This window comes from Microplitis mediator, chromosome 1 (genome assembly GCF_029852145.1).
Source record: "Microplitis mediator isolate UGA2020A chromosome 1, iyMicMedi2.1, whole genome shotgun sequence".
NCBI lineage: Eukaryota > Metazoa > Arthropoda > Insecta > Hymenoptera > Braconidae > Microplitis > Microplitis mediator.
Genome location: NC_079969.1, coordinates 134605 through 151243, shown reverse-complemented (window position 1 = coordinate 151243; position 16639 = coordinate 134605). Strand labels below are relative to the sequence as shown.

The window sequence follows — 16639 nt, the reverse complement described above, 5'->3', positions numbered from 1 at the left end:
CTCACCAGTTCTCGATTACGCCGACGTTGGAAAAGTTGGGTGGAAAGCTCGCCGCCGCCATCGGTGGTCGCGGCGCAATTTTGTTAGCGCCCTCACTTCCGGTTTTCGCCAGTTTTCACCGCTAGAACAAACCGACAACTTCATTATTATCGATTCATTCAAATTCAAACTTAAAATTACATCTAAACTTTACTCATATATGCTATTGTTATCATTGTTTTCCTATACATACATATATGTATTAAAATTATAATCATTTTCTTTTTTTTTTTTTTATAAATAATTTCCTTAGTGGCAAGTTAATAATTGTAATTATATTAATACTTAACAGTAAGAAGCAGGTAAAAAAATCGGTCTGTCAGATGACCCTGCGGGCCAGCCCCAAAACTTCCCGCTGTTTTCGAGCTCGTTGAGCTCGAAAACATTATTGTGAATACATTTTCGAGCTCTTCGAGCTCGCAAATACTTTTGTATGCCATTGTTTTGTAAAAAACCATTTTTTAGCATTTCTTTCTCCCACGATATCTCGCGAACGAATTAACCGATTTTGATGGTTGAGGCGGCAATCGACGTGTTTTATCAAGTTCTAAAGCTGATCAAATTTTGAAATCGATTTATCGAGTCGTTTTTGAGAAATTTCGAAAAAACCAAAAAAAAATTTTTTTTTGAATTCTTTCGTCAACGGTTTCTCTTGAACGAATGAACCGATTTTGATGGTTGAGGTGGCATTCGACGCGGCTTATAGAGTTTTAGAGCTGATTAGATTTTGGAATAAATCCATCGAGCAAATTAAAAGTTATCCAAATAAAACATTTTCGGAAAAATTTTATTTTTGAAATATCTCTGAACGCACCCTACCGATTAAGTTCAAATTTTTACGGCTTCAAGACATTAATAAGCCGCGTCGAATGACACCTCAACGATCAAAATCGGTTCATCCGTTCAAGAGTTATGAATATTTACATACATACATACGTACGTACGTACGAACGTACGTACGTACGTACGTACACACATACATACACTCGGACATCATCGTGAAATTAGTCAGGATAGCTTCCTAGGACCTCGAAACGTCGACATCTGATGGAAATTCGATTTTCGTAAATCGGACCGAAACCAATAACTTCCCGAATTTTTGAAAATTTACAATTTTCTTAGCGGGAAGTTAAAAAGTTTGAAATGTTAAGTGACAATTAAGTTGAAGGTAATAAGTATACCAGAAAGAGAATCGATGGCCCTGACAGCAGTTTGAAACGTTTCCAAGAAGAACCAAAAGTTCGTTTGGAAGGTTACCAACCGAAAGATGTTGGTGGGGTGATATGTCAAGTAAAAAGTAGAATAATAAAACGAACAAGAATAAGTCTATAGAGATGACAACGATGACTGCAACTACGAAGAAGAAAAAGAAGAAGAAGAAGAAGAAAAAGATCTGCCATCAGCAAGGCGCCTTACCATTTCTATTCGGTAATGACTGTGACTATACGAACAAGTCTGGAGGGAAATTTGCATCATCGGTACCCCTTTTCAACAAGAAACGCCATTATGGAAATAGTCATATTTTTTAAAGCTTCAGCAAAACTTCAATTTACGTACGATACAATCTCGGTTCTGGTTGTTCTTTTTTTCACACTGATTTTTTATAACTTTTTTCTTTATTAGATATTCATCCCCTCGTCGTCGCAATACTGGCACACTCTGATACGACTAGTGTAGGGATTTTTCCTGGCGGTATCTCTCGACGAGGCCGAATGAGACGACAAGGATCGATGAATTTATTCGCGGTCCATTTGGCAACAAACTCGATGCAGCGACGTAATTCATGCAATACCTACATGCTAGACAAAGATACGGACATGTTAAGCAATATATATGTCGCTCCTATTACTAATACTCTGCTAGCATATATAACTTTAAAAGGATAAGGGGCTGCAGTAACGTTGAAATCCATATATAATACATAATATACATTGGCGATCACTATTGTATCCATTTCATGGCGGTCAAACTCAAAAATTAAAATATATATCAGAGAATAAATGAAAGCTCAAGAGACTTTTGCAGTTGGCCAATTTGCCAATTCAATTTTTTATGATTTTTTTTTCTTTTTTTCAATTTCCCGCTATGAAAATTAAAAATTTTCAAAAAAGGAAATTTATTGGTTTAAGTCCGTTTTTTTTCTACTACGAAACGTCGATAATGATATAAGTATCAATTATTAATTTGGGGGGGGGGGCATGTATAATAAAATCTAGAAATTTTATAATAAAATATTTTAATTACATCGGATGTATAAAAATATTGTTAATAATGATGATCATAATAAAAATGTTATAATTTTTATATATAAAACCTGGATAAACAATTGAAATTTAATGAATGGAAATATTTCACTGTTAAGTTTGCCGACATTGTATTCAGAACAATGGGTGATAGTTCAAATACTCAATATATATATATATGGATGTGAAAACGTATTAGTGTTGCGTCACATACTGTTATTCAAAGCATTATTCCAACTTTGAACTTTGGTTCAACACTTCTCCCGACTATAACTGAGAATAAACCGTACATAGACGCGGACGACAAGTGGAGGAGCTCTGAATAAAGTTTAAGTTTAAAGAAAAGGAGAAGTACGTATCGTTCCTTCTTGCTTGTTGCTTGTTTCACCAATTTATATACTTATTCAATCGCACATTTTTCTTCCTTCTTGACGATTACGTTCTTATTAATTTTTCACCATTATATATATAATATAATTCAAATCGAAAGAGAAATTATAATTAATCAAAAAACAATCTAATTAGGAAACTATAAAAATTAATACACGATTATAATTACAATTATAATTTTAATACTAAAATTTATGACGATTAAAATTCTTGAGACGACTATTTTGAAATAAATATTCGAAAGGATCAAGTCTATCCCTCAAGAAGCACACGAGAATTAACCCTGTGACGTTTAGTCGTCGAGTCGTAACTTTAATAAGTGGTAGTAGACGAGAATGAATAAACTACAGCAAAAGCGAGAAGACAAATTCCCAGAGATGAGAGAATATAAAAGTCGTCTTTTCTTTTCACTATTATTTTATTTTTATTTTTACTCTATCACATTATACTTTTTATTCATTTGAATTTACGTTTAATGTTTAATGATAGTAGTATATAACATTTAAACGTAAATATAAACCAATAAATCAGATAAATTTTATTTAAATGATAGAATCAATGACTTATACAAAAACAAGTATATGTAGTCACATAAATCTTATTGTAAGTATAACAACAAACTTATTATTTCCTGGATAAGAATTATGTATTTACTTTTTTTTTCTTTAACCAGAAACAGTGATTGATGATTAACAGCAGTAGCATATGATGAGTTTAGCCGATGCTGGTATTGTTGTGTAGCTTTACTATGTATACACTGTTTCGACGGCTTATTTGATCATCCAAATTGAATTAAATTATCTATATGCGTACTGTGATGTAGATTAATATATATATATCTTTATTACATACATAGTCTTCAAATCAGCATACGTACGTGTGTTTCTACTGTTGACAATTGAGTCTGCTCGTAATAGCACTATATATATATATAGAATTAATAGATTTTATCATCATCCAATGGGTGAGCACCTCAACTATATACAACTACCACCACTACTGACTAGTAACTATTAGTAACTAGTAACTATGAGATTGTCGACCACAACCACACGGCTTCCTGATCCTTTTTACTCTATACCCAATATACTCTATACTATATATATATATATATATATATATATATATATACTCTCACTCAGGATATGGACTTGAATAGACAAACGGCCCGCGGGAACGATTAAGTCGGAAAGCTTAATGGGTTTTCCCATCAAGTATCTTACGGTTGTTGATGCTAATTGGATTAACAGCTCGATGGAAAATCCGAAGAAGAAAAAAAAATTTAATTGAGAGTTGGAATAAAACAAAAAAAAAAAATTATAAAAAAATCAATTTTTTTCTTTCGTAGTTTTTAAAGATGTTTTTTTTTACACGAATTAAAATAAAAACTTTGAATGATGATGTATATATTATATAATTGAGAGCATTTTAATGGTAACATACATAAAAGACTCTTGAGACGTCGACGTTATCCATAAAACTACTACACCCTTCTTCCTTGTGTTATAGATATTTTTTTTTTCTTTCATTTCCGAGATAAACCCCAGAATGTAATTTGACTTGACAAGTATAAAAAAAAAAATGACAAGATGGTAGAGTGATTCGCGTGCACTTTCTTATAGCCGTTGGCATCACCAATGACGTTAAATTTTCTCTGAAATTGTAGCACCCTCTCTTCTGAATATATATATATATATATATATATATATATATATATATATATATATATATATATATAATTTACCTGATGGTTAGGGTACGCCACAAGTAAACTTTGACTCAAAGACCAAAATTAAATAGCGATGAAAATCGACGTCGTTTCATAAATAAAAGCATTAGTATATAGGGTACAAAAAGTGTGAGAAAAGTAAAAGAGATGTTATGAAAATGATGAGGTCAGGTAAAAGATGGACACGAAGAAGAATGAAAAAATTAAAAGGCACTAAAGCAGAAGATTCCAAGGATGAAGGAGGTCTATATATAATATTCCCGTAAAAAATAGTTGATCATCAGGGAATATTTTTAATCGTATTTAGTTATATCTGCACACATATATAGATACATATGTGTATTGATGGGAGTGGTATATAAACCAAAGCTAAAGTAAAAATAAAAGGAATATATAAAAGACGAATTGTCAACAAAATACAAGAGGGAAATATCGGTACTCTTGAAAAAAGAACAAGGGTCGTGCTACTGTGGAGATAAAACAAGAGGACTATGAAGAAGAGTATATACGACGAAAAAAAATCTCAAGGGGATGAGACAGCACCGACAGCACTATACTAGCACTCCTAGCACTCCTAGCACTCCTAGCACTCCTAGCACTACTAACACCATCAGTTCGTACCAGTAGCAGCCTTTGGTCTCAACAACTTCCCGGTGTACATAATGCCAGAGGTTTAACGCAATTTACTTTACCTCTTTATTTTATTCTCACTTTTACACTCTAAGATTCTCATTCAACCACCATGGTCACACTCAATCACCATCATTACTATTATACTCATTAATAAAAAAATCCCCTCTCTCCCTGCCCGCTTTCCGTTTTTATAGAAATAGAAGGTCATAAAAACATTTTTTAAAAATATATATTTTTTTAAATATTTTTATACAGCAAAAAGTTTTTACAACAACAAACACAAACAAAATATAAAAGTTTTAAAAAAGAAACCTGGTGAACGAAAAATGTGTCGTCCATTGTCATAGAACATTGGAGAGAAAACAGCAATCATGATAATGAGTATAGCCGACTATACGCATAATATACATAGATACCTTAATTTTTTATACTATACTGTCCTGCATATATACTATATAAAAAATAACTATTTTGTTTATTTTATACTTATAAGTTTATAAATGCAAATAAAAACGATATTAACAATAAAAGGGTCATCTTAATATAAATATTGATGAAATACAATTAAAATATGATAAATTTATTAGTTGATATGTGAAATAGAGTAACGCAGATTTTTCCATTGAGTTGTACGATTGATTTAATCTACAAGTTTACTAGCATGTTACAGAATTAGTATATAGTAATACACATAACACACTGATAGCCTTTTTTGTCCCTACTACATTTCCTATTTAACTATTATTATCCTACAGCAATATCGTACCTATACTATATATACTATAGTTACTACTAGCAGTATACTAGTAATATAGTAGTACATAGCGTATATAGTAATACTACCACCACTACACCATATTAACCACCACATAGAAATGTATTGTCGGCATAAGAATCCCTCTAGTACCGACAACGATATCGTTTTGTAAACTACCCTCACTGTATACATATATACAAATAGATATAATAATATATGTCCTAATAATAATGAATGTACCAATCAAAATTTAGCTTTTCTGCAGATATATATAATATTTATTATTACGTATTTTTATTTATATTAGTCGTCTAACCACAATAATAATGTGACAACGGCTGAAAAGAATGCTCATGTCAAAATAACAATGTTAGCATATACTCATTTATACTGGTAGAGAAGTAGTTATTATTATTATTATTATTATCAATATATTGCTAAACAATTTTTAACTTCTCGCTAAGAAAATCGATGATTTAAAAAAAATTCGGTAAGTTATTGTTTTCACCCCGATTTTCGAAAATCAAGTTTTCATCAGATGTAGACGTTTTGAGATCCTAGGAAGCTATTCTGACTATTTTCAGATTAATGTCCGAGTGTCAGTATGTGTGTGTGTAAACTCTTTGTAACTTTTTAACTAATAATGAACTGATTTGGATGGTTTAGGCGGCAATCGAAAGAGCTTGTTGGCCATAAACTTTTCTGATATTTCAGATCATTTGATCAAGTAGACTCGAAAATATTGGCGAATTCCGAAAAAAAAAATTTTTTTTTTTTTTTTTAGTTTTTTATTGATTTCTCAGAAACGACTTAAACGATCGACTCCAAAATCTAATCAGCTCTATAACTCAATAAAACACGTCGATTGCCGCCTCAACCATAAAAATCGGTTAATATTCGTTCGTGAGATATCGTGGGAGAAAGAAATGCTAAAATACGGTTTTTTTCTAAAACAATGGCATACAAAAGTTTTTTCGAGCTCGAAGAACTCGGAAATTTATTCACAACAATTAGCTCGAAAACAGCGGCAAGTTTTAGGGCTGGCCCGCAGGGTCAACCGATAGACAGATTTTTTTTCTCTAAATTGATCTATACATCCACTGATATAAATTTATTTTATTTTATATAAGTAAAAAAAAAATTTAAGATATCTGGGGGTGAAAGAGAAATATATGTATTTATTGTGTGTATATTATCTATATATATAGCTATCGATATAAAATGACAATTTGATGATGTGGGACGTGTCGCGATTAACGACCCGCAGCCAGAGGAATGAAATCGTCAGCCTTACCCCGTGAACACTCGGTACTCGATTATTATCAACTCTACTGACTATCGAATTTCGATAAACGTCCGCTCACCGCATATCCAAAGATGCAAATAGAATAATGTTTAAAAAATATTTTTAATAAATATACTATACAGTTATTTATATATCATTATATTAGACCATATATTATCAGATATACTGTACAATGTACATATTAGTTTTAAATGATTTACTATTTTATTTTTATATGATAAAGTTTAAGTAAATAATAAATCCAGCATTTGTCTATGAAAATTTTTTTCCCATTTTAAAATTCATTACAATACTACCTCCCTCGCATTCTACATATATATTATATATGTTCTCACGAGATGGAAAACCCTCTAGGAAACAATATTATTATATTTCTCGCAATACATAGGTAATTTGATAAAAAAATAAATAAAAATTAGCTTTTTTTTTTTTTTTTTTTTTTTCGTTAATTATCGAGCTAAAAAAAATACATAAAAAAAAATTGCAGGCTAGTCAAGAGCAGTTAATAACTGGGAAAAAATTTCTCAGCCGTGAAAAAGTTTTCGCCCAGTAATTAATTCACATCTCGACAGGTCTATAGTTTTCGCTCATCGAAACTATGCGTACCCTTACTATATCAGGACTTAAATTTTCCCCTTGAGGACCAACTTTTACCCGATATATGTATTCTATACTCTATGCGTCTTTATATTCGATTAGTTCGATTAGTCGACGCACGCGCTCTTGTTTTCTACTATATATATTTAATTTCTTTCTCTTTGGTCTCTCTCTCTCTCTCTTTTATTGTTTTCTCAGTATATTAAACTTCTTTCTCTCTTTTAAAATCGGAGAAATTCTTTTGGCAGCATTTTGAATTTCTTTGAAAAAATACATACAGAACAATAATAAACCAAAAGACATAAATATAAAAATAATGAAAATAAAATGATGGTATATAAAAAATAAATAAATAAACAAGAGTTTAGATGGGATAAGAGTGAAAGAATTTAAATTAAAATCCTCTCCTGTAACAGATCAACATTGAATGTAAAGCTAAAGTGGCTTAACCTTCGTAGTGTAGGTAAATAAAGAATTTTATTGAAAAAATTACTCAATGCAATTGCCTCTTGGTGGCTTTTTTACCCTAATACTCTTTATCTGCTCGGTAAAACTAAACTGACATATCATTTTGTATTCTCCATTCTCCATCATATCACTTTAAAATAATTTTAAATTCTTGTTATAGATAGTAACAGAAAATTTTTCTAAATTAGTATATATATATATATATATATATATATATATATATATATATATATAATATTTATAAATGTATACTTGATGAGATGATTGTAGTGCAGCTCGACGGACGAATGGACTGAACCAGATGTCGGCTAAATCTGTACCGTACGTCTATATACGCACAACCATCAGACCAATACAAATTTAATATATATATACTCATTGCGTCCAATCCACCGATTCGTCTTTCCACAAGTTAAGAGATACGAGTTGATCTCTCGGGAACGAGTGTCGTCGTCGCGAGAAAGCACCCTAATCATTCTCTGTCTCAACGTCTATCTCCACCAGCTAAATTTATTCTTATTTTACTTTTTTTACCTTTAACCATACATGACTCGAAGCTACTAAACATTTCCGTGATAATCAACATTTAAGATATATATATATCAAATTAAATACATTTAAAAAAAGATTATGTATATATATGATGAGACTACCCTAAGTTTTAAAAGGTTGGGTTAGATAGAGTATATATATATATTATAACAATTGGAAATTGTATGATGCATATTAAGAGAGTAAAAGTAGTGAGTAGGTAAAAGGAGCTTCGATGAGGTGGCTGATGTGAAAGATGTGAAAGATGAGTATACTCTTGTGAATGATTTAAGTGGTGGTTTACGTGCTGTTTGCTCGTCTTTAACGTCAACTTCGCTGAAAACCTCCATTTACCTTGACGCTCTTAGAAAATTATACACGTACTTTTAATTTATTTTTTTCCTTGTATATTATATATACCTATGTTTCTCATTTTTATATTATTCATGCTCTCACTCTTATCATAAAAATAATAATAATTAAAATTAAGTTAAGTGGTTATAAAAATCAAGTAGTTTTAATCATACCTGAAATTCAAAATCAATAATAATTTTGAATACTGTTGTTTTTGTTCTTTCACAACACTGAGTTATCACTTTTGTATGATTGCGTGACGTTAACGGTTGGCATCATAATGTAATACGAACGTTGGAGAGAAAAAAAAAAAAAAAAAAACTGAGGGCCAAGTATTACAATGCGGAAATTCCAATTCACAATACTCGGTATTTTTTTTTATTTTTTAATTTAAAAAAAAAAATATTTATACAGTTTTAATTTTAAAAAATGATGATATTTGCTGGTATTATTGATATGTATCTAAATATTAAAATAATAACTTTTATTTAAAATGTTATTTCACATGTGGTCACAATAAAGTTTTCATAATTAAAAAAAATATCAACAATTGTGTAAGACACAGACATACGCAGACGCAAACGCACAAGCACACACACGTACACACACGCGCACTTTTTAATTAATAAAATTTAATTTTAGTTGTTATTGCAAAAAAAAAAATTTAATGAACGATAAATTTATTATTTATTTATTTACTGTTTCCACGTGGGTGAATGTCACTTAAATTTAAACTTTTATTATTATCAACACAAATTCAAATTAAGGTTTAATTTAAATAATGTCTCTGTATACTTTAAAGACTTATTAGTTGTAATAAAAAAAGAATATTAATTTTAAGTATTGTTGTTTTTATAATAAGTATTACAACTCACGATGATTGAGTAATATATATCTATATATGTATATATATGTATTAATGTATGTATGTATGGATGTATATAGTATAATAACGCGTGTGTGTTTCACGTCGCGCTCGAGCAGAGTAACTGAACCACTGAACGACAGAAGACAGAACGAGTTGGTTGATATAACTCGCGGGGAAGCCCGAAGCCCGAAGCCCGAATACAACTAAACACGACTAGGCTAGGCGTTGAGAGCAACTACGAAAGTACGATAGCAATAACCATACGAGTAACAGAGACAAAATATCAAGTACGTTCAGAGAGGGTGCCAAGAGGGCAGCACGTGAATTGTGCGGGGGTGTAACAGGGACGTTCTGATATTACGATATTTTCTCTCCTTTCTGTTATGTACGCATGCGCACATCCATAGGATATGCAATTGTGTCCCAGCAACCGGTGGTGGACTATATATTTCATTTTCATATTCGTATTTAGATTTATTTTACGGCATTATATTCAATTTTTTATATTTTTTTATTCGTAAAACCAAAATTCATTTTTTTTCCTTTGATTTTTGTATATCTATTTTTAATGCAATTAAAAACACACAATTTTTTTTTTTTTTTTTTTTTTTTTTTTGTAAGTGATTTAATATAATTGCATTCAGTTACAATGAATGTATCGAACGGAATATTTACACATGCAGTATATAGATATAAAAGACCGATATACTTGAGCAATGATTTTGTTCATCTGATGAAAGAGAGAGAAAAAAAAACAAGTGAATGAATGAGTGAAGAGGAGTAATGAAAAAGTATAAAAGAAAATAAAGAGAGAGAGATAGATGATGATAATAATAGGTATATGCTACTGGTATATTCCAGCAGCGATTGAGCGACCCTTATCTCAACGATACGGATATTCTCGGAATCGTTATTTCCTCGCGTATTGCACACTGGGATACTGGGAAACGAGCAAAAAACTTTTGCGATAGGGGAATAAGAGGGGATGAAAAAGAACAGCAACATCAGAAGCAGTATGTATATATATATATATATATATATATACAGGGTGGTGGTGATGCTGATGATGAGGGTGAGAGACGCAGAGGAACACGCTAATGGCCAGACAATGACCGGCGTTGCAAGCTTTTCCGGCCCTACCAGCTTTAACGATGCGTTTTCGTTCAAAACTTGAATGAAGATCCCTCTAGAAAAAGCCTCGAGCATCTCAGTTTAAAAGAAAAAATAAGAAAAAAAAAATATATATATATATACACTTCAAAACTAGATGCAGCACACAGATATTATTTTTTCTCATTAAATATTTATTTAATGAGTGTTTCAATAATTATTCAAATCAATACTTTACCAAATGAATAATAGAATTATAATGTTGAAAAAAAAAAAATGAATTTTTCATAAGTCTTTTTATTCTGGTGCTATTATATGTATATTTTTTCCGGCTATGTATATGTACTGATTTATTGTGTTCCTTTATATTTTTTTTCACTATAATCGCGAGAAAATCCTGTACTTGTCCTCTTACTCCAAATACCCGTATCCATTGTTGCGGAATATTTTTTTCAATGATATACTAACTTCTTCTTCTTCTTCTTCTTCGTATTTTTCTCTTTCTCGCTCTCTCATTTTATTTTTTACTTCAAAACTTTGCATTTCGTCTCCTATATTATTATTATTATTATTATTATTATTTTATTTTTTTCAATTCAAAATTCAGGCCACGCGGCATTGTTCTCCCGTTCAATATCTTTTCTAGCCTTTTTTCTTTACCGCCTACTACTACAACTACAACGCCACTTGAGTGCGTTTTTGCTATGCTCTGGCTATGTTATTCCTATAACTCTCAACTCGTTCGTACTACTATTAAATATTAAAAGAAATGATTATATATATATATATACATCCAGAGATTACTGTTTTAAAATAAAAATAATGTCAGCATCAGCTGGAAAAAATACGTCGTTGCAGTTAAAGTTAGATTGGCGCCTACATATATTCATATAATAAGAAAGTATATATACGTATACGCTTGCAAAAACACAAGGATGATATTCCAAAATATTTTAAGCAATGTAAGCCTTGTATAATAATAAGCGAGCTAGATTGCGGCTATTGTCAATTATTACTATTAATTAACAAATAAATAAATAAATATTTATTTATTTACTTATAAGAGAAGCTAAGGATGATGAATGAAGGATGCTCTACGAACAGGGATAGTAAATATAGTGGATAGTGGATGGTGGATGATTATGATAGTGGTATGTAGTAAATAGAATCATTGGCTGACAGATAAGCCGTTTAGCGTTTAGAACATATCACACTTGTACTGTATTGTATGTGAGTGTTATTGCGTGGAAACCTGATAACAAAACAACATCATCTACTACGTGTGATATGCCCTCTATACTTATATATGTCATTGTCCATGACAAACTACACCACCAGTTGTAGCCGTAAACTTTTTTATAATCTTATACGTAAACATATATATTAAAATTTAAATAATACATAATGATTAAAAATTAATATCTACAATTAATTGTATAATAAAAGTATTATATTATATTTCGTTAATTAGTTTAAGCAAATATTATATATGTATATAAATTTGAAGAAGAAAATAAAAAAGTCTTTTAGACATGTACTCTCTGGGACAGCAACAGGTGTAAAGAAAATTTAAACTTAAGATTTTTCTGTCTTGAGTCGTACTACTAGTAGTTAAAGAAGAGTAGAAAAGGAGAAAGATTGAGAAACGAAAACGAAGCCACGGGCGTATTTGGTCCGTCAGAATCAGAATAAGTAGTACTGTATTAGTACATATACTCTATAACGATCTCATTATATGATGATAGTTTGTCGCCTCGAATATAGATCATATATTATTACAATCTCTATAATAAAATATACTTTTTATAATATAATTAAAAATGCTAAAAAAATGATGTATCTTCGGTGTGATAGATCATCTCCACGTTATGTACATATATATTATAAAAGAAGGTCTCGAACTCAATAGTCCCGAAATACCTCGTAGATCAAATAAATATTCTTATGTCGCTAAAGGGCATCCTCAAACTCTGCTGCCGCGCGATGATATTCCAGCAGCAGAAGCTCAGGAATTCATTCGTGGATACCATCAGCTAATTTACGAGCCAATTAATTCGCGTGCGAACCACCATCATGGTTTCCCTACTTGCTATATACGGTCCAGACCATTGACCAAGTTTGTTGGAATTTAACATTATTATTATTATTATTAAAATATTAAATAATAATCAATATACTTTTTATATTTTTTGTTTTCCCGTGTCATATATTTAGTTTTATATATTAATAATTAAATGTATTTATACGGAAAATATAAATGATATAAAATAGTAGGAGAAAACTGGCGGATGTCTCGAGCAGGTAGTAAAAAAATATGTTGGTTGTGAGGGTTGTGAGTAGTGGTGGTGTGGTGACACGAACCGGACGAACATTATGGATGACATTGTCAACGACAGAGGGTCGAAGAGGAGTCAGCAGACAACGACGCGTAGTTCTAGCTGTAGCAGTACCAGTACCAACACCACCGTCAGCGTCAGTACCGTTCGGGGTGCAGAGTGCAGGAGACACCGAATAATTCATCCCTGTGATCCAACCTCGCCCCCGACTGCTGCACCTCTACTCTGTAGCTCATACTCTATATATATATATATATATATACGCCCATCTATTCTTCACGCTCTCTCTTTCTTTCTTGTCGACAATCATCAGAGTGTGAGCTAAAAATACTATACTGCTTTTTGAGCATATCACCGCGATGGCTTTATATAACTTTAAAATTCCATACTATATCCAAAGTGTCGATAAATAATTATCTATTATGATTATAATTTTTAGCATTATTTACTTTATTTCGTTATAAATGAATAAATAAACAAAAAAATATATATTTAATTTTTGAATACAATGCTAATAATGATTATGATTATTATTATTATAGAGTAGGACACTAAACCGGTAACCGGAAGACGACTGATACCGGTGTGGTAACAACGATGATTATTAATCACTAGCAGGTCCCGCGTGTGACTGTCAGTACACAAGCTCCGTCACACACTTGCGTTTATACATTTTCACAGCAGCCAGGCTTGATGATGCACACACACACACACACACACACACACATATTAAAATGTCAACTTTACCAAAGATTTGACTAATCGTTTTGCCATTACGGATTAATGCACAGCTTCAATAATAAAAAATTATTTATTTTTAAAAATATTTCAGCATCCAATGTTATTTTTATTTAAAAAAAATAAAATCGAAAAAGAAAAAAGTATTATTGTCGCCATAGCAACATGTTGATAGTTCCCAATGGTCGCGTGGCTCGTTGGATATTTCAGCATCGTAGAAATCCAGCTGTAAACCAGGAAAATCCAAGCCGACGGCTTATCCCCCGGGTAGCGCTTCGACTAATGCAGCAATAAACATGCATCTACGTGAAACATGGCTCTATATCTAGTATAGTATAGTATAGAAAACAAAACAAAAAGACCTAAAACTCGACTAGACTATCTTATACACATACATATACAATACACCACGTAAAAACCAGACGAGATTTCACTAAAAATAACAACTTTTAATAGTAATAAAATAAAAACGTAAATTACTATTTATTATTATTATTTATATAATATAGAATCAGAAAATCATTTAAATTCAATTAATTATGCTTTTATATATTACATAATAATTTTATGATGGATATTATGTTCTGGAATATCTATATACTTAATAAGTAATCATCAAAGACAAGTTTAATATAACTCCTGTGACAAAATTGATATGATATATGTTATTATTTATCATGTATTATATGATAGAACTGGCAATTGATTCGGCAAAAGCCACAGGTTTATATTTAACTGATACTTGTATTACAACAAATAAATTTATCAAAATATACATTATATATACATAACTTATGTTCTAGTTTTCAGGTAATGTTGGGTGTAGTACTGTATGTGAGTGTTTTAATTACATGTATTTCAAAATTATAATCTTACATATGATAGTCTATCAGTATATTTATTATTTAACATTCTCATCATTTACTCCTAGTTTCTCTTATGCCAGTAATGGCTCCTACTTCTGTCTTTTGTCAGACTATACAATAAAACATGTAATAGGGATAGATATATACAAATAAAAAAGGAACAAAAACAACAAAATAGACTATTACTATACCACCACCATTACTACAACTATCAGCAACGATATCCTTAGATATGTAGTAGTAAATGGTAATATCATCAGCTAAAACTTTACCACCTCTACCAGTACATAGTTACTGTATATACATATAGTGTGTTGAAAACTAAACACGTAAGAACCCTGATAACAGTAGCAGTAGCAGCAGCAGTAGCAACAGCAGTAGCAGCGTGTTGGGTAATTATACAAGTATCTCAACCTACTCATATAATATATAAGTATAGAAGACTGTAGTGCCCGCATGGAAAAATATATATGTCAAAATTATATGTGACATATATGTCACATATATGACATATATGTGCGCAAAAAAAAAATATTTTTATATATATGTTTAAATAAAAGTAAACATAAAAGATCACATAGTCGCTAACATATATTGTAAAAATATCAAATCTATATTTCAAATATATTTTATTATAAATTCGGAAATAAATGTCAACATATATGTAAGCATACACGTAGACATATATGCTTGCATATATGCAAGCATATATGTTGATATATATGTTGATATATGTGTTGACATATATGTTGACATATATGTCTACATATATTCAAACATATATGTCTACATATATTTAAACATATATGTCTACATATATTTAAACATATATGTCTACATATATTTAAACATATATGTCAACATATATGCTTACACATATGTACACATTTTTGTTAACATATATCTCACATATATGTCTACATCTATATTACTATATATGTTTACATATGTGTGAGCATATATATTAACATATATTTGAGCCTGTATGTCGGCATAGATTTACACTTATAGACACATATATAGAAAATTGTCCACCAAATAAAGTGTTAAATATATTATGAAATCTGATCCTAAATTATTCACGAATTTTTAAAAACTTTGATTTCTTATATAATTTTATACGCGTTAAAATAATAAAATTTTCGATTACAAATAATTATGATTTTTAATAAAAAAATAAAAATAGTTGAATATAAATATAGACCGTGAATTTTTTTTTTCAAAAATATTGGTTTAAGTTATTTATATCATTTGCTGTTGAAATTTAATTAACTACTGTAAAAAAGATTCAATGGTTGTAAAAACAATATAATGGCATTCATTTTAAAAAATATACTAATTTTAAAAAATATACGAATTTTAATAAATATACGAATTTTAAAAAATATACGAATTTTAAAAAATATACTAATTTTAAAAAATATATGAATTTTAAAAAATACACGAATTTTGAAAAATATGGTAATTAATGAAATAAAATTTGTTTTATTGTTTTATTATTATTTACAAACATAGATTAACAATTAAGTAAAAAACAAAATTATTTCTAAAAAATAAATTGAAATACGAATAAGTAAATACTTGTGATAGGTACTAAGTATTCAGAATAATCATCGAAGCTATTGATACTTTTATTTTATACTTATTAAATTATTTATAGTAACTATGGAAATA

The 16639-nt window shown here is 30.1% G+C and overlaps 1 protein-coding gene across 1 annotated transcript in view; it reads right to left on the bottom strand.

Moving 5' to 3' along the window:
* LOC130675054 (RNA-binding protein Musashi homolog 2-like) overlaps nucleotides 1–10041 on the bottom strand; it is a 40529-nt gene extending 30488 nt beyond the window's left edge. Inside the window, exons 1-2 of the mRNA XM_057480512.1 lie at nucleotides 9221–10041; nucleotides 6–121 (exon numbers count right to left, since the gene is read on the bottom strand). Of these exons, the coding sequence (XP_057336495.1) occupies nucleotides 6–61 (56 nt within the window). The 5' untranslated portion in view covers nucleotides 62–121; nucleotides 9221–10041. The remainder of the gene's footprint in view (nucleotides 1–5; nucleotides 122–9220) is intronic.
* Nucleotides 10042–16639: the final 6598 nt, after the last annotated feature.